General features: G+C 40.9%; 1 protein-coding gene across 5 annotated transcripts in view; it reads left to right on the top strand.

Moving 5' to 3' along the window:
- The window catches only part of tcf12 (transcription factor 12), a 70489-nt gene that overhangs the window by 7557 nt on the left and 42881 nt on the right, over positions 1-20051 (top strand). For all 5 annotated transcript variants that reach the window (XM_047580264.1, XM_047580266.1, XM_047580267.1 and 2 more), the window contains exons 4-5: positions 3574-3647; positions 9898-10000. In XM_047580264.1, coding sequence (XP_047436220.1) covers positions 3574-3647; positions 9898-10000 — 177 coding nt within the window. The remainder of the gene's footprint in view (positions 1-3573; positions 3648-9897; positions 10001-20051) is intronic.

Genomic DNA, 20051 nt, shown 5'->3' with positions numbered 1-20051 from the left:
ACAGCTCTGAATGTGAATGATGAAAGCGAGACAAGATGAACGGCATAGTTTTTCCATAAAGCTGCTGAAGAAGAGGAAATGAATCTACTGTGTGAGTATCGTGTTGGTCAGGATGAAACTTATCTATAGCTCTGCTCACTGGAGCGTGATTTCTGGTTAAAGAAATGTCACTGACTTTCTGGTTAAGTATATAATTAGACATACGGGTTTCTGAAAGTTATCAGTGACGTGGGGATTAAAACTGGCTTAATAATACCCAGTAAGTTCAGTGTTAGTTCAGTGTGTACACAACCTGACACCCTGTCTATAATATTCAGTGTCTTATAATCACATAATTCCACTTCTTCATCATTTTTCTTTAACACCAAAGTGCCTGGTTTAAGTTTAATTTCCTTACTGGTGCATAAAAAGTGCTCATTAAGCTGCAATGGACCTCATTAGGTTAAATTGTCTGGGGTGAATCGGAGAACCACTCTACACATTTTGATCTGTGATTACAGACTTGTTTGGCTGTGCATAAATAACTTCTGCTATTATTGGGGTTGTTTGTTTCACTTTTGTAAATTCTGCCTCTGGGATTATAGGCCCCGCCTTTCTGCACGGAGGCATCTCAGTGCATATCATCTGTTAAACGTCAGGGGTAAAAATGCACTTAATATTGAAAAGTTTTGTTTGTTGCTTGCTATATTATTATTTTCCAAGTATTGTGTGTTTTTTAAATCTCATATTCTTTATTTGAAGGTGAAAATGAGCAAATGGTATTGCATTATACTGAGAAAGATGAAATTACAACAGGGACGATCAATAACTTGGAGAATGCTGATGCTCCGCTCGCTCTGCAGTTATGCATCCTTTGCGGAGAATTTACTGCAACACAATATTGCTTCAAACAGCAAGAACAATGGAGGCATCAAATATTTGTTACTGACTATACCACATAATTAGATTGTAAAGATCAAATATTATATTTTTCAACACATGCCAGATGCTCTACCTTTGCAGTGTGGTTGGCATTATTGATTTTATTTGTTTATCAGTTTGAAATAATTAAAAAAAAAAAAAAAAAAAGCGTTTTATCAAGTTTTGGTGCTCAGCTGTTTAGCTTGGCACACATCAGATCTTGGAATTGTCAGTTTGGTACATTAGGACCATTTGAAGGAAAAAATACAGAAAAATATTTCTTCTGTCTGAAACAAAGATACTAAGTTGTTGCTTGCCATAGTTAAGCAGTGTCGGCCGTGCTTGTTGTCCTGGGAGATAACAGGACATCACTTTGACTATGATAATCTGTGCTTCAATGAGTTCTTAATCAGGTGTTAAATACTTAAAAACACTTTTTTTAGTGAGGGACTGGTTAGAGAAGGAGCTTTCACAGGTTCACATACCTCCCATGGTCATGGCTGAGGAGCCTGGTTCAAAAAACAGTTTTGGTCTCCGTGATTTATTTCACTATTCATGACAACTGTACTGGGGGTGAATTTTTTTCTAACTCGTTTATTTAATTTTTTATTAAGGTTTAAAATTCTACATAATTAAGGGCGTTCCCGCTCTGAGTGACCGGCGGTAGCCTGAGCTAACTGGTAGCGGAGGGTTGGGGGGGTGGGTCTCAACGTCCGACACGACCCCCTGCGTCTATATTTGGAGTATCTGCGTGTGGGTGGAGTAAAGCTCATCCAACACGGCGACTGTGGGCTCCGCCCATTTTGGGCTTCATTTTCGAGGTTCAGAATCCAATGGGTGACGTCACAATGGTCAATGGTGTGTATGAGACTCCCTCAGGTTATCAAGTTGCTTGGCAAAGTTTCTCAGATTTAAAGTCATGAGGTAAAGTCATATGTGATGGTGTAGTCTGAACGTTGTATTGTCTGCCATTTAGGGCAGCCAATAAGCCAATAAGTTACTTTTGTCAGTTAATCTAAAATTTATTTTGCTTCAGATTCATCTTTTGTTCATATATAAATAAATACATATTCATATGTCCAAAACAAAAGATTACTTAGTTGTAATTATACAAAACAGAGGAAAAGCAGTAAACAGCTGCAATAGTATATATTTGGCACTTTTGCCTGAGAGTGACTCCTTCGATTTATCACTTATAAAAATATTGGGCAGTAAACCTTTCAATCAAAGAATGAAAGTATAGCTTCACCTTTACCGTTGATTTAAAAGGGATTTTCTCATTCATTGCCATTTGCAGTATTTGTCATCATATGGGAAAACAACACAAGGAAATAACAGAAAATACAGGCTGAAAGAGTTGTGAGATTTCTTTGATGGCGTAGCTAAAAACAGAAGATTATTTAGTTCAAGTTTCATTCGTTTCACACAAGAGTGTACAGTATAACACAAGGGTTTTTTTGCCAAGCTCGGTGTGTAAACTTGGACATAAAAGCAAGTACAAGCGAGACTGTGTTGAATGGTGAGAAGGTAGGACACAAACGCAGATATGAGGGGAAGCAGCAGCAGGAAACAAGAGAACTTTAATGAAACAAACAAAATCTGGAACGAAAAGCATTACAGGGTAGGCAGGTAAAATTCAAAACACAAATCCAGAAACAAATGGCATACTCAACAGACAACTTGGCAAAGGACAAGACAGGACTGTATCCACACATGGGCCGAGGGGTTGATGAGACACAGGTGAAACTAATGAGGGAGGAACACAGAAGGAAAAACCCTGATCAGAGGCAAAACACAGACAGGAAGAGTAGCAGGAAACACCAAGGAAGAAGCTTATAAAAAACAAGAAACACAAGGAAAACCAACCAGGCTCACAAAAAATATTCAAAACTTGGTCTCATGAACAGATTCAGTTCTAAAGGCAGTGCAGCAACAGAGACAACATCAGACAGACAAAATATACACTCATTTGCCAGTTCATTAGGTACACCAGTGAAAACAAATACAGTCCAATAAAACAGTCCTGCTCTAATTTAATTTCCTTTTCATGACTGTATGTTTATGATCACTTTGTGGTGCTGAGTATAAAAGTGCTTCTGTTGTATTTAGTCTAGCTCACTGACTGAAATGGGGCTGTCAAAAAAGTTGAAAAAACGTGTGTTGACACAACACAACACAGCCTCCTCAATAAAAACACAGTTAAACCAACAGCTCGGTCACATACTTTTAACTAATACTGAATCCTATAACCTTCATGAAGCTAAGATTTATAGCACAAGTGTTTCATTTCAGTCTGTTTGTTTTCTGTAGTGTACCTAATGAACTGACAGTCGAGTGTACATAGGCATGCTAAGTCATACTTACATTGCACATTGTATAAGAATGTAGCTTGTCTTTCCTAAAGTGGTTGAAGCAGAAATATGAAAATAACTGGAAACCGTTTCAGTAAGTAGTAACATTTTAGCCGTTTGTGTGGGTTGAACGTGTGCGTCCGTAGTCGTCAGTTTGTGTGTGGTCATATGTTCAACTGTAGTTAAAAGCACCCGTATGGTCTGGTGTTGAAAACGTCTTCACCGTGTCCATCTATATGGAAGAGAGTGCAGAAACGTGTACATTGAACTGTGTGAGTGATGGTGACTGGCTGACTGAGTTGTGCATCTCCTCTTCTGACAGGTATGGAGGAGCGGACCAACCAAGCGTCTTGGGCCCCAGGTGGCGAGTCCAGTCCTTCCTATGAGTCCTCTAGGGTAAGATGACCTACACCTTAACGCCTCTGAGTGGCCTTTCTGCTCCACAGCACATCATTTAACACTCATTACATCCAAGTGGTACATTCACAATGTTTAAGTCTTACCTTACCCCTATACCAGTCACGTTGTATGACCTGTACTAGACATATTTCTCTGTGACAGACGGGACTGGTGGCATTGATTTTTTTTTTTTTTTATCCAGCCATAAATGTTATGCAGTTAGGAGGAAAAATCAATGACTGTCATTTCATATTATTATGGCATTGAGCTTCCTTTTATTGCTGGAGGTTTCTTAGGATATTTCATCTCAAATTATGTGTTCATGCTGCTCATAATACGTTTTCACAGTGTACGTGTTTTTATCCTAAGGCCATGTTTGGTGATTGTTTTAATGTCTTGTGGATTAGACCTGTTTTTAGGCATTACTCTATCACCACTTAATGTGAGCTATTGAAATAACTCCGTATTTGGATGACTTATGGACAAAGTTGAATCTAAATTGAAGACTGATTTTAATATCAGATTAGACTTATTTTTTGTAACACACACATTTTGTCACTTGTCACTGGTGATGTTTTGAAACTACATCAGCTGTGCAAGTGTCAAACTTACGTGGATTGTCAGTGAAAGTGGGAGTTGGGCTCAAATTAAGCATTGACAATTACTACAATAGTTTAGTCTACAAACTGCACAAAATGCAGTGTGTGCTGCACAAAACGCTTGTGGTGGGATTTCAGTATGGAGCCGTTAGAAATTCATTAAGATCTGCCAGGCCAGTCAGATCATTTGGTTTTTATGTGGTGATGGGCAGAACAATAACAGCGATTCATACACAGTCATACACATCATCTGACCACTGAGATGTTTAGATTCCATTATTTGTGTCTGACAAATGAAAGGATTTTAAAACTATTAACAACGACATTAACAGCATTTGTCAAGAAGCACTCGTCACATATTTTGTTGCTCTGATTGGCGGTCCAATTGCATCTTTATTTTCTCGGTATGGAACATGTCCAGTAATGAAATCGACCTGTTACAACAACACAAGCTAATTAGTTTTAGGAATTATTTGATTAGCAAATTAACCATTTAATTCAGTTTCAATTTATACAAAAAAAAAAAAGTAGATCATATTCTAACTCTAAATTGCTTCATTCTCTTAGCTTCATAAAGTTTCCAAGTTGGGAACCACTGCTCTAGATGATTCCCATATTTAAGCAGCTCCCCGTCCACCGGGACAGACAGGCCAATCATATTCTGTGAATGCTACTGGGAGTAAACTATGTTTAAATACAGTAAAAGACACAGCAGTTAAAATGTTTGTTTAGATCATAATGCTAAACATATGGTCTTAGAAGGGGTTTGCCCAGGTCTTTGTGGATGTTACAGTAAATTTAACTAAAATTAAATTTAACTACTTGTAAATTAAACAAGATGTTTATGGTCATAATTCTGTAAGTATTATTTAAAAAAAATGTTTCTTGTGTTAGAATTACATCAAAATGAAGCCATGTCCTTTTTTTGTCCATGGCCATTACCTCTTATATTTCTGTGCTGATCAGACCTCTCAGTATGTGGGCATCTATGTAGTTCACTGTGTGTTTGTTTATGTCGTGACCTACACTAAACGAGACATTATGGTTTTTATATAATCTGTTTGAATTTAAAATAATGACTACCTATTCTATTATAGCTTGTCATTGTTAATGTAATATCTTTGTTGTTTACCTGTTGTGCGTTTGTATGACAATAGCAGTGATGAGGACTTGTGCATGTTAGGTGACATGTTGTATCTCTGTGTCTCGTCTGAGGGAGAACATCTCGCTGTTTGTGTGAGCCAGTGTGAACAGCTCTCCCCCTGTTTGTTTGTCCCTCACACATTGGTTGTTCTAGATGCCCTGTATGAATTTCATTTAATGTCAATCTCCTGTCACTTTCTATTAGAATTCAGTTAAATGTCAGAGCCACTCGGGCTGCGTTACCTTGTTTATTTCTCTGTGCCCTTCCCGAATGAACATCTACAGGCTATGGTAACATAGGCAGCTTGATTTGAATTATAAGACAGAGACGCTTGAGATATCTTTGCTCCAGGTGCATATAAATGAGTGATTCTGACATTACAAGGCACAGCGTCAGCCGACAGACAGCTGTTTGCACCTCCATGAGGCGAGCATGCAAACACTGCATGCCACACTCACACAGCTGCACGTACGACTTATGTTGATACAGACTTGATTTCTATCATCCACTGAGTATCTTATCCTGCATTTCTGGCTGAGCAGAGGAGCGGCATTATTTATACCTCCGTAGACTACAATAATCTGCTGTGTGGATTTCTGTTTTCCAAGGAGTTTTGGCGTTCATGTCATAATTATTGCTGTGATTAACTGTGTGAATGGTTACAAGATCAGATTCTAAGAAGGCGCATTAATGTTATGGTTTCATTAATGGTTTGATAATGTATAGTTGGTGTAACGTTCATGTGTCGAGTCAGATGACTAAAAATGTTTCTAAAATACAAATTTTGTTTAGTCACATGTTTTTCCATTGATCATACTTAACAGGATGCTGACTGTGATCATGTGACACTGTGTGGGAGGTGATAAACAAAACCAACCCTTTTAAACAAGCTATCTGATCATGTGTCACGGATTTTCCAAATAGGTCCATACATTATTGCAGCACACACTGGGCAAGAGGCTTTACATTTAAACCTAATGGTAGTTTAGTGTTGTCATTCAGCTCAGATATAGAAAAGGAACCAGTTTCAGCTAAACCAACTTTTGTATGCAAAGATGACTATATCCAATTTTAAGTCTGATATTCAAGAACTTCTTGTTATTCTATACTTTACCTTGAATTTGAAAGACAGAAGTAACGACTCGGAAACAGGTATAATTAATTTCTAAAGTTAAAATTGCCCTCTGGAGATGGAGGAAGATGTTTTAATGAATGATGCATTTTTGGATCGTATTACTTAAGCAAGAATTTGCTGATTAAAAGACGGGGTTTATTTTCTAAGATTTATTCACAGTGTCTGTCCAAGGCTATTGGAAGAAATTCCGAGTGCCTCATCTTTCAGTCTGCTACAAAGGGAATTCAGTCTTGTCCCTGAGCTTGTTTGAGCTGGTGCGCTACGAGTGTGTGATCAGTCGACTGTGAACAGTCCCGAGCCCCGTCGTGACCTTGGCTCCCGGCCAGCCGCTGTATCCTGGGCAGCTGTGGCTGTGGGCTGGCGGTCTGACAGGCAGGGCTGTGCCCACCGCAACCGCACGACAACCCCCACTTCCCCAGTGCCCTGCCCCAACTTGATACTCGACCCCGCACGCATCCATCATGACCATATCATCACTTCCCAAGCGGCCACATGCAGCCACACGTTCACCTGGGATACAGCGCGGTGTGTGGAAGAGATGACTTTTTAAATGCTGTGGAGAGTGATGGAGGATGGAGGCGTGAGCTCCAGCCTGCGCGCTGCCACAGTGATCTGACAGTTATTTAGCCAGTAGTGCTAACGTAGCCCCGTGGCAGCGATGACAGCGTGTGTTAGTGTCTCGGAGAGATGTAGGCCACCAGTGTTTGTGAATGATGAGGGATGTGTGATTGATGATCTAATGGTCCCAGAGAAGCAAACACAGTGTGGTTGCCTTAACACACAAACAGGCTAGTGTAGTGTGGTCTTCACTAAGACAAGAATTGAATGGGGAGGAATGTAGTTTATAAAAGAGAGAGTAGTTTTACATTTTGGGACATACACTTACCTTTTTATTAGTTAGAGTTAGATAAACCACCCATCATCAGCTCTCCATTATTCCTCAATATTATAGTTTTACAAGGGCCCTGCCAAACTATTTCTGGCAGGGTGAACAAAATTCCTAGGATAACTGATGGTTGCATGGCAGCTGTTAATGGCCAAGAAACGACCAGACTTTCTGTATGATGACAAATATTAGTTTTTACCTTAAAGAAACTAACAAAACAAACTTATAACACGTTGAGCTGAGAGCTTTGGAGCTGTCTGCTGTCTGGACTCAGCCTTTAAAGGACATTACTCACAGAAAGTGAACATTTTTCCTTGTCTTACAAAGGAAGAGAGCGAATGTTTTTGCTCGCTTACGTTAGTTGTGTATGTCTGTGTGTTTGCTACGGCTTCTCACGGGGCTGTTGTTGTTATGGAGTCTGTTCATGGTGTGATTTAACAGTGTGTGCGGCCTGGCAGGAGCACAATGGGGAATCTCTGAGGATTCCCTCGACACAGCACAACGCTCCACTGCCTTTGAAATTACTCCATCACCATCCACTCAGAAAAAAAAAAAAGATGGATAATGAGATTTATTTTTTTTTTAAACTCTATGTTGAATGCAAAGGGTACGAGTTGTTGAAAATAGCTCTATAGAAATGCAAGCCCACTGCTGCTCGGTCCCTCTGCTGGGAGTTAATGCAGTTTGGGAAGATGTGTTTGACTGGGGCACAGGAGGATTTTCACAGGGCTTGGGATTAGCACTGTAACGGAGCATCTTTTATTACACGGGACCCCGAGTTTTCAAAAACCATACTGTGACCGATATTTAGACCTAAGCCCCTGAAGCTGATAAGTGTCATGAAAAGGCTCTGTTAAGCTGCAGGAGAAAAAGGCAATTTCTTTAAGCTGCAGGTACCTGGAAATGACGTAGGATTGCATCTCTCTGTTTCTCCCCCTTCTATTAAACAACAACTTCTTATGATCTGCTTTCATGAAACGGAATCCAAACATGTTATCACAGAGACACAATGGCAGAATCACAAAGAAAACTTTTAAATAAAAACACGTTTAAATAAGCTTGAGAAAACGTTCTGTGAAATTGTATTGGTTTTTTGTGACAAAGAAACCACAGAAACTCAAATGCTAAAGATATTTGTAGCGCCTGTGTGTGAGTGAAAAGTTTTGAATATGAAGTTCATATGCTGAGGAATTTATTGGTTAAATTTACAAAGAATGAATGCCTAATTTCAGAGGTGAGAACTAAAGAAGCACAATCAACAAATACAGTTAGTAGTAGTATCAACAGTGACCACAGCAACAACCTCCTCAAACTGTCCATGGAGCAGGATGGAGACGGCAGCCTGTCACTGAACGAGCTTCCCTTTAGCCTCACTATGGTGTCGTGTAGAGGCTGGTGAAGATGGTTGTCTTCACACCATGAGACCAAGTTGTTCACCAGATTGTTGTACTCCTGCTCTCGTCCGTCCCTGATAGACCCCACAACTGCAGTGTTGTCTCAGAACTTCTGCCTATGACATGACTCTGTGTTGTAATTGAAGTACACCTCGTACAGGGTGAATAGGACAGAGAGCACAGTCCCCTGTGGTGCTCCAGTGCTGCTGATGTGCAGTTCCCCAACCTGACAAATGGAGGTCTCCTAGTGAGATAGTCCACTATCCACGAAATCAGTTGTGAGTCCACTCCCATCGCTATTAGCTTGTCTATCAGCAGCAGGAGCTGGATGGTGTTGAATGCGCTGGAAAAGTCAAAAAACATGATCCTCACAGCAGCATTTCCCCCAGTGCAAGTGTGAGAGAGTCCAATGGAGCAAGTAATGGATGGTGTCCTCCACCCCCACCTTTTCCTGGTACGCCAACTGCAGTGGGTCTAGAGCGTGGCGGGCCTTGGGCCTGGTGTGATGGAACAACATGCCTCAGGAATAATCTCACAGTGTTAATATAGTTTGTATGTAAATACTAATACAAAACTACTAATACATTTTGTTTTTAAAGCGACTTTCATTTTTACAACTATTAATATGCATTAAAATAAAATAAATTGAAGTAAAAAGTAAAGTAAGAGATTCCAAAACATAAGAATAATACCAATAATTACCATTATCATCATAATCCCATTATTTTAATTATATATAAACTACATGAACAAACTATAGCCTCTGGTGTAGCACACGGTTGAATTTGTTCTCTCGGTTATTATGAAACACATTTCCCCAGATGTAAGAGTTAGACCAGGACTGTTGGACTAACTGAATGTGTCCGTTTTCGTTGGTGTGCCTAAAGCTAGTGTAAATGTGGAACTGTCCAGAACAGATATTTTCTTTCTCAATCATTTTTTTGTAACCATTTTGCATAATAGATTGGTTAGTTTATTGGCATAAATGACCACTTGTGCTGTTCTGTTGTTAATTAGTCGTATGCTGTAACACACCATGATTGAAGTTGCCTTCCAATGTGCTTAATATTCTGATCTCTCCCCCCCCAGGATTTCTCAGACAGCCCTCATTACAGCGATCATTTGAGTGACAGTCGATTAGTGTCCCATGAAGGATTGTCCTCAACACCTTTTATGAACTCAAACATAATGGGTAAGTAAATGACTCCTTTCAACTCACTCCTCACATGCCCTGTAGTAGTGAAATGACATCCTGTGAAAAAATGTGCCTGGTTGAGGTTAAGGCACATCATACATCTGGAGGTAGCAGCGCTGAAAGGCTTGCCAGGCCATAGAACTGTTTTCTTCCCTCTCATCCTGTCTTTATTTCCTCTCTTAATCCCCCCCCCTCCCCTTTCTCCATCTCCCCCTTCCTCCTCCTGTGATGACCCTCCCCCAGGGTAGAAGTCACGCCATCAGTATAGCTTTCGTCATAAGGAGCTGTCTCCTAGACATCAAAACTTAGCTCTCAGCAGCTTCTCATGGCACAGACTCTTTGTATTTTATGGGTGTAATCAAAACCTTTTTATATAACATAGATTATTGAATGGAGTTCATCCACTTTCTTGTTTTTTTTTTAATTGTCAGCTCATGCTTGTCCAGACTTGGGAGTTTATCAATCATTGTTTTTATTTAATTCTGAGAGCCGTGCTGTTTCTTAGCTTAGAGATCCCAAAGCTTTTTGTTGTGATATACCCCCCACGGCGCCTTCATCAAGTCTACCTGTGACTTTCCAAATGTCAGCCTCTCTATTATTTGTATTTATTCATTTTTTTTAATTATTGTATTCAGTTTCTCAAATATATGGATGTATTTAACACTACATCAGGAGCCCCGTCTTCAAAATAATACGCTCTATTACTGATTTGCAATATTCGCTGCCATTACAACAATTAAAAGCACTATGTTATCCAGCTCTTTGGCCTAGCATCACAGTGATGTGTATCCACTTGACAGCTTTATGGTTAACTACATGCATACTCATTATGTTATGTCCCTGGAGACTGGTTTCCAAGCACAACAATTAGTTCACAAATGGGTGCTGCTAAACTGAAACAAAATGTTATCTTTCATGTAACTGATCACATCACCATTTCACATACACCGCCTATGCTGCATCTGTAATCATGTTCACCAGTGGCAGAATAAGAATGGGATCTGCTGCAGTGATGTGTCAGACAGTGTGATTGTGAACTTGGAATTGTCTGTGTTTATCTTAGGCTGGTAATTCAAGATGACTGTAGCTTTATCAAATAGTTAGCCACAGTAATAGACTTCATTAGGTCATGTCTGAAAGGTTATTTCTCATGAGTATATGGGTTAGACATTTTTGACCTATTTTAGAGCATTTTAATCTATCAGTCTTAACACTTTGTGAGCTTTTGAATGGGTTGACACCTTCAGGTGTCTTAGATTTGTGGACGTGCCACAGGTCAGGATAGAGCCCTCTACACTGTGTTTGGCTGTGCTCCAAAACAGTCCTTTAGAGACTAAAATGTTGGTCAAAATGGACCTAAATCAACATACTGGGTTGGTCACGTTGCTGCTGTGTGGTCCACCTGGAGTAAAGCTGTATCAGTAAAACTGACAAAGAAACTATGGACAATGGGTGGCCACTAACATAACAACCCTCACAAACAACCCAGCGGCGGCCAGCGGTCATCTTGGTGTTTCTGGGCCCTTAAGACCTCTTTCATATTTCCTGCCTCTTATTCACTGTATTGTTCCTGATCGGAAGTGACCAATCCATAACCCTGATGACGTTTCCATGTTTACGTGGATATGTTTGGTTTATCAACGCTGGAAATCTAAACCAGGCTTTGTATGAGAAATGTCACACTGATTGGAAATTTCCTTTGGAAAACATACTGACTGAAATGTTTTCTTATTCACTTAAGGCAAGTCCTTTGTCAGTTGGGCAGTCTTACTTTACTACCTTCAAGATTGAATTTATTCTTATTTTATCTTTATTTTATCTGTGTAGTTTAAACACAGTGTAGAATAAGACATTAGGGTTTTTAAGACAGCAAACACTTTGAAACAAAGACTACTACATGTTGAACCCTCAGCCTCAGGCACGTCTGCCTCTAATGTCTGTAGCAACAAGACACAATCGTTGTATTATATGATGTTCTGATCATATATGTTACAGTTTAGATGTGTGAGAAAGTGCTTGCATTTACAGTGTGTGAATTATAGTACACCTACAGGATTGTCTGTGGTTGGCACAGACCAAAAAAGGCAACTTCATTAGCAAACTCCTTATTTTCTGAAAGAAATATGTATTATGTTCCACAGGAAGAAGTCCTGTCTCGTTCGTCCTATGAGCTAAATATTCCTATGAGCCACAGCATTTACAGTAACTAAACCTCACTACATAAACCCTGGACAGTACGACAGTATAACACCAACCTTGTTATTTTGACAAAGGTTCAATGTATTTCATGGAGCAGGAGGAAAATGAGGCTGCAGGGAGTGGTTTGTTCTGATGTATTAACCATGACTAATGAATTTAAAACAGAAATGGGATATCGTTGCAGACTGTAGGAACATAATTCAGTGCTTTCTTCCAAACTTTATAATGCAGTTTGGGTAAGAGTTTGTTCCAGCTTCCTCGTGAAGCGTGCGTGGGGGGTTGAAGCTGAAGAATTGGGGATTTGATTGAATGCCAGGGAGCCACAGTGAGCTCTTAATGATGAGTCCTTCCGGTGGGCTGGGTCCCAGTTTGGGAAGACAATGGATGTGCTGGTCCGGGAGCTCACGTGCATCTTAGCCCCACCTTCTTGGGCTACAATCCGCTTACTAACCCACACGTCATCCACTGCATGATGCCCGACAGGTGGCGGCCACATAGTTTGTGCGTATTGACCACCACAGACAAACACTTCTAGCCATGTGAGTCTCTATGACTCAACCAATCGTCTCATGAATTGGCTGCACGGCTACACTGGGGCAGACTTATCATTTATCATCGCTGTGCTTCCTAGGGCTTGACAGACAGTACCGATCGTGACTCAAGTACAGTCAACATTTGCTTCATTAATTATAGTAGTTGGAAAACTGTGATTGTTGGATCGATTGGTTCAGACAGTAAAAGGTACACGTGAGGATCAGTGGTGGGAATTGTTGGTCACGTTGTGATTACAGTTCTTGGTATCATAATTAGTTTCAGAATTACTTCTTGATTCAATATGTGCAACACGTATTGGCTTCAGTGCATTACATGACAAACCGCTGACTCCCGTGCTTTGCCAACTGAGCCGCAAATAAAGCATAGTTTACTGGTTCTTATTCAGAGTCATTGACTGTCTAATGGTTAAAAACATAACCGAGAAAGGTGTGTGAGAGTATCCTTTTTGATTTAAGTTACTCTTTCTGTAATGCTTCATTTACGTTCCACTGAGGGTTGGCTCTCGTTTGCTCTCTCTAATTGTTTAGCCGCAGGGATTGCCAACAGTTCATAGCCCTGACAACGAATGGTTACATCTAATTACCTGCAGAGATTTTTTTCTTGTGGTGTCAGCTCAATATGGAGAAGTCAGTGGGGGGAGGCTGATTTCAAGCATTCTGGGCAATTACGGCAGGCATGAGCTACAACTGAAGAAGCTGCACTCTGCTCCTTTATTTTCAGGAGCGTTGTGATTGGGTTTCTGTCATTACTTACTCAATGGACTGGTGTTGTGTTTCACTAAGTGTAGGAAGCATTTTGTTTTTCTGCCCTAACCTTAGATAATGCTATAAAGATACTGTGCAATTTAGCGAGACAGACCCAATGAAGCTAATAATATCTGTCATTAGTCACAGTTTAGGGCTCTTTATCGAAAACAAAAGAAGGTGAAAAGTCGTACAGGGTCATCAGACTAACTATGAAATCAGCCCTCTGTGTTATTTTATCACTTTTTTAATGTTTCCAAGTTAAAAGGGTCAGTATAATGTTAACGCTTATCTTTCAAGTAACCCTGCCATCACAGGCTTTCTGTCTTCAAACAAGATTTCACTCAAAACAGGAAATTGAATTGATTCATTTCTGTGTGGGACTCCAGTTGCTTTCATACCTATTTTGTTGTTCAATGGAAAATAACGGTTATCTGCGGACCGATAAGACTGTGTCGTTGGACATCTCCAAAGTCTATCTTCCGGGTTCTCGCCGCATGGAATCATATTGGATTGAGCCACGTGCGCGACGGTGTAATATCACAACTGCTGAGTTGTAGTTTTCAGACTCACGTTTCTCTGGCGTGCTTCGTACTTATTGGTCATACAGCTTTAGCTCTGCATAAAAACTAATCAGCTTAGAGCTGTCATCAACGCATGCACACAGTCGCATGCAGCACGCTTCCAGCCGGTCCACATACACATGTGACCTTAACGTGACTGTCTGACTGGGATTGCTCAGTTGTTTGTCTGTCCCGTTTAGTCTCATCCACCGCTGACATACAGAGGAGATGATCCTGTGTTACAGACTTTCCACTACATTAATTGGTGGTAAAAATGAACTTGGTCTCCGTCTCAGTTGATACATGTGGTGTCATGAGTTAATTATGCAAAATCTCTAGACCTCACAGTACTGATGCTTCACACAAAAATATAAAATATGTTTCTGTTTCCCAGAAAGCAGTGCTCCTAGCCACTGATGCTATAGAACTCAGCAGATTTCTTTTTGACAGCCACTCATTAAAATGTTTGGTTGTTAAGTGTTTATGTGTTGGTTTTTGTGAACAAACAATAAGCTTAAGCTACGGAAATATTTACGGAGCTGTACTAAAAATGAAGAGTAGCTCTTTTAAGTTGTTCTAATTCTCATTTATAAATCACTGGCTATGTTTGTGAAGATTTCACCCGATCTCACAGTTCAGTGCCAAGAGAGAAAACTTGAAATTGGCAGGTTGTGAAATTACGTAGATAATTATTTGAGTGATTTAATATACAACTAGTTTCTTTAAAATCATTTCTTTGAGAAGATGTGGCCCTTTTGACCACATAAATGTATTGACAACCATGACCCTACACCCTTAAAGACTCTTTATTCATTTTTATATTAAACTTATGATTTTTTCTTATAACTCATGGTCATTCTTTAATGTTGATGTTTCATTGTATTTTTAAGGTACAAATAAAGACAGCCGTTCCACACGGGTTGGTCTTTTGAACTAGAGAAGAATTAATCTCTTCCCTTTTCCTTTTTCACGTGTAATTGCTCCTGAAGGCTTTTCATGAAGTGTCAAATCCCACATCACAGTGGCATCCCCAGTGTGTTTTTACTGGGGCAGGTGTCATGTGCTAATGCTCTGTCCCAGGGGAGACCCTCCTCAGACCCAGGCTGCGATCGTGGCCAGGTGCTGTTCAGGTGTGCACTCACTTTCCATTGCAGTGTGGGTCACAGGTGCTGCCAATGCTGCTCCCTCTTCCCAGTCTGGTGTTCATACCCGAACACACTCACCACCACACGTACATGTCAGTGAAAGACGCTTCCACAAGAGCAGAATACAGAATTAACTTGATTAATAATGTAGCTGTTATGTCATCAAATATTTTATCTATACAAGTATATATTGCCTTGTTATATATACAGTATATACACACATGTACGCATATACATATATATACAGTATATACATATGTGTGTGTGTGTGTGTAAAATATGGTGCACTTATATATATGTATATGACAAAGCAGACATCAGAGAGGGGAAATGAGATGTGTGCAGAACAGTTTAGTGGATGTAGCCGGTCATTATGCAGAGCTGCAGGGTGTGCTTATCTATTACTGTGGTCAGTGAAGCATGAAGAGCTGAAGACGAGCTGAAAGGGGCACAAATCCCTTTTCTTCTTCCCCTCACCGCCTCCATCTCCCAGCAGATCCCAGCCCACCCCGCCCCTCTCACTTCTCCCACTCTGGCCCTGCCCGGCTCCCGCCTTCCTTCCTTCGGCCACGGCCCCCGGCATGCGACTGGCGAGGCTGCCCAGCTGCAGAGGATCAGCTGTAGTCTGAGAAGGCCTCCAGGGGCTGTCTCAATAAAGAGGATAGAAGAGCTGTGGTACAGCCAAGTTGTGATGACATAACAAGTCTCTAGGAAGCAGCTGCAAGGGTCAGAGTGCTGCTAGTGTATTTTTATGATGAGTGGAAAGGTGTCTTCACGTGCTTGCTTCGGCCACTCCTCTGCATTTTTTTACATTAGGAAATACTTAATGTGTTAATGTGAGAATGCTCGCATTGGCTTGTGAATGTGCGAGGCCAAGAGCTGGCAGCTTTGTTGGTGATAAGACTTCAGGATACATCTGCAGATGTTTGCGCCACACAACAATCAAAAGAACTTTTCTGCTGAGTATTGGTTAAAAGAAGTTTTCATAAATCAAAATCCTGCCACTGAGACCCATTGTGTTTGCTCCCTTGTGTATCTCACATCTCTCCCTTCCCCACCCCACCCCCCCCTCGTTCTCTCATTTCTCGCTCGCCTCATGCTGCCTGCAGCTGATGCCAAGAAGAATGTGGGAGATTATTTAATACAAGTGCAATGGTGAAAGGGAAATGATTCATTCAGAAGAATTAGTGTTAGGGGAACAATTTAAGTCTGCTGACTTTAGTGCTTGCCTTGTTGACAGCACTGAATACTTTATAATTGTGTAGTTTTGATATGCGCCTAATAAAAGCAGGTGACTGTGTGTTCTTTAGAGAAAACCAAGCTACAGCATAGAACTGGTAAATGTTATGATTTAGTGTTAAAGCAGATGGCTGGACAATTTTTATTTTATATCATTTACAGATGCCTTTGGGTCATCGATGTTAAGCTCTATCCGTCGTTTCAATTGAAGCCAGACTAGTAAATATCTCCGTCTCCCTAATCTATACAGACACTATTTGTTACTTCATGCACCTGCTGGGCACATCTTTTGTATGAATGGTCCAACACACTGGGTGTAGAATTGTTGGTGTAATGGTATAATGCAGGTATTAAACCAACCGTAAAAAGAAAGGAAAGAAAGCACCTTGGTCATTTATCACAGGAGGGATCAACTTTAGGACATATCTTGTAAAAAAAATCCCCTGCAGCAGAAACATATGAACCCAGGTTGAGCACATATGGATGACAAACCCATTCTTAGATCACCCCTCCTTTCTTCTCCTTTCTGCTTCTTTAAGAAGAGTAACTCTACCAGTCCATGTAGAGAATGCATGAAATTGACCCCTGATTCCTGCACATGCGTCCCTCTGAACATGAACGTATCAGGTTTAAGGGAACTTTGTGAAGTTTAACTTGAGCAAAGCAACTAATTTGTCAACACATCAAAGGCTGAGTCCTCGTTGAGCTTAGCCGTGGCAGAAAGCCTGCTGGTTAATTTTCTTGCCCACCACTCCTCTATCTCCCGCCTCCATTTTTTTTTTTTTTTTTTTTTTTTCCTCCACGGTCACAACTGCTTGCCCAGGCGTCCTGTGTGCCTGCTGGGAGTGCTGGCAAACAAAACACTAGATAATGTTACACTCCCCTCTTGTTGGGCTGTAGTGGATTGTGATTGGATAATAAAATGCAAACATTTGTTTCGCCTTTACTCCCACTTGACAATGCCTGACATTTTCTCCAGCGCTGGCACAGCCCCGAGAGTGTGAAGTGTGGGAAGTGTAGAGAGAAGCATGGCTCTGTGAGACTTTTTCTTTACTGCCAGGAATACGGGGGTGGGAAGGTACATTTTTTTTTTTGTCAACTTAAAATCAACAAAACTCTTTTAACTGTGGCAGTTTTTGCCCACATGCAATGCCATCCCCACAGAGAGAGTACTCATCAAAAGATTTATCCCCTTCAGGCTGTTTTGGTCTTTTATTTAGTGCAGGCTTGTGTTCTTAAACCAAAGACCGCTTTGGGTTTGCAGGGGTTTTCTGACTGAGGAAATGTGCCCACATTGCTTGGAGCTCGATCAGCATTCCTAAACCATGTGTGTATCCTTCTTTGTCTTTCACCTCTCTTTGGCTCTGTTGTTTCGCTGCTCAACAGTTGTTTGGCATCTAATACCAAACATCAAGTCTGACTTTGATGTTACACACTGACTTGATTCTAATAGCCAACGGGGGGACGTTTCTTGTTTCCCCCAGACATCGCTCCCTCAGCTTGACAGGGAGATCTGCACGTGAATGTGGGATGTAGGGGAGCATGTTAGTGTCCCCGCTAAAGCAGCATCCATTACAGTGTTGGTGTTCACATGGTGGAAGACGTTATTAGGGAGCTCATCGCCTTTCTCCTCTGAGAGAATGGATGTGTGATTATGAAGTCATCAGCTATGAACCAGGGAGGCTACGGAGAAGCACCCCTCCTCATGGGTCCTCGGGGTGCCATTGATTGGTGACCATGTGTTTGTGCCTGATAGACTGTGAAATGGTGTGTTGCTGCACGGCTGTGTCACACCTGCGTCCCACCAAGGTGATTGATTGGTTTGGTCATGTGGAATGTTCCCATCTGGTTCGCTGTAATGCATTTTTTTCCTCATTTGTGAATAACAAGCACTGGCAGGAGAATAGCTGGGCTCGGAATAAGGCAAAGGCCAAGCGAAAACATTTTTCCCTGTCCGCCTCCCCCTTTTCCTTTTTCTGCACGTTGAAAAAATTCAAACGGACCAAGCCATGGCACCTGATTATCCTGGGAGGGGATAAATACAATCAGGAAATACACATTCCCCCTCACACAGAGATGGGTTTTTAGGAGAAAATGAACTGTTTAGCTGGGGCAAAGAGCACCTGATTTTGAAAGTCATACTTCAGGGCTAAAGAATGTGCAGTAAAACAATAGATTTGTCTGATGCTGCTGATTTAGATACTCCTCTTGATTAGTAACCCCTTCTGGATTTCTAGCCTAATCTAAAAGCAATGGGGTCTTTTCACCCCTGAGCCTAATGTGTTATTTTGTTTCTCATTCCTGCATTATTCCTGGTTTAATTTCTCTTAATCCTGGTCCCTCGCCTTTAATTGATCTATTCATTCCACCTAATGGCTAATTACACATCAGGCTGCATGAGCAGATGCATTTATCATCATAGTACGTAATAATCAGTGACATTTCAACAAAGAAAAAAATAAATATGCAAATAAGAACTCATTAACATTTGCTCTTGCTGTTTTAAATAATGTCACTGCTGACAAGGCTGTACAGAGAAATTGATTTTGAGCTCAGGGCAAAGGCGACACGTTTCTTTAGCTTGTTGTGGCTCTATCGTTTTCCTCCAACCTTCTGTTGTTCCTAAAGCGAGACTGTAGAAATTCTTCAGTCAGCCAGGGAGGAAGCTGATTTAGTACACCCCCCCTTTCCCTATTTCCTCATCCAAGCTGACCTAACCTCTAACCCGACCGGCTTTTATTTACTGCCAGAGAAAAATCAGGTGGAAGCATCAAACAGATTTGACGAGACTGAAGTACACAAACTCTTAAGAGAAGGAAACAAAGGGAGGCATGTTAAAAGCTACGGTGAAAAGCGAGTGTACATTGATGTGTCCTTGTGCCGTCTCTGGTTGCCAGAGGAATGTATTAGTAACCATGGAGCCTGTCTAATTTTACTTCCAAGGCACCCAGACAGGCCAAAACTTTTTCTATGTGTAGGGGAGAGTATCTTATTGTCAGTTTGTTATTTAATCTTCTCGGAGTCTGGTCCTTGTAAAACACTTCCTTTCATGGAATCAAACAGAAAAATAACAACAATATGCAGGTGATATGTTTCAGTGCTAAAAAAGACCCTAAAGTGTTTTTTGTTTTTGTTTTTTTTTTACCATGAAGAAAGTGTCTTTTAACCTAACAAGAATGATGTTTTGTGGTGCCTCATCCCATGGGACCATAAGCAGGGACACCAACAGCAAACACGTGTGTTCAGAGCAAAAAACAAACCAATTGAGTTGGCGTGTGATAAGTTCATTTGGTTTCTGCATTAACAACATTTCCTCATCCTGTATTATGTGTTTGTTTTCATGGACTTGGCTTTCCTTAGAGCAAGGAAAATGGACTCGTTTTCTGGATGGAAAAAAAGAGTCCCTTGGAATGCATCTGAGAGGCAGTGAAGCGCACTCGCTAATTGGCTGTTTTTGTGGCAAGGGTTTTGAATTGATCCCAAGAGACGCTTAGGTCACTACCTCTCACGTTATCAAAATAAGGGACTCGACACAGAGCCACGCTATGCTCTGCTGCAGTCCTGTGATCAATAAGGAGGCACGCTGTGAATGACTGTCTCTTCT

Source organism: Mugil cephalus, chromosome 3 (assembly GCF_022458985.1).
Source record: "Mugil cephalus isolate CIBA_MC_2020 chromosome 3, CIBA_Mcephalus_1.1, whole genome shotgun sequence".
NCBI lineage: Eukaryota > Metazoa > Chordata > Actinopteri > Mugiliformes > Mugilidae > Mugil > Mugil cephalus.
This window is presented reverse-complemented; position numbering and strand designations above follow the sequence as displayed.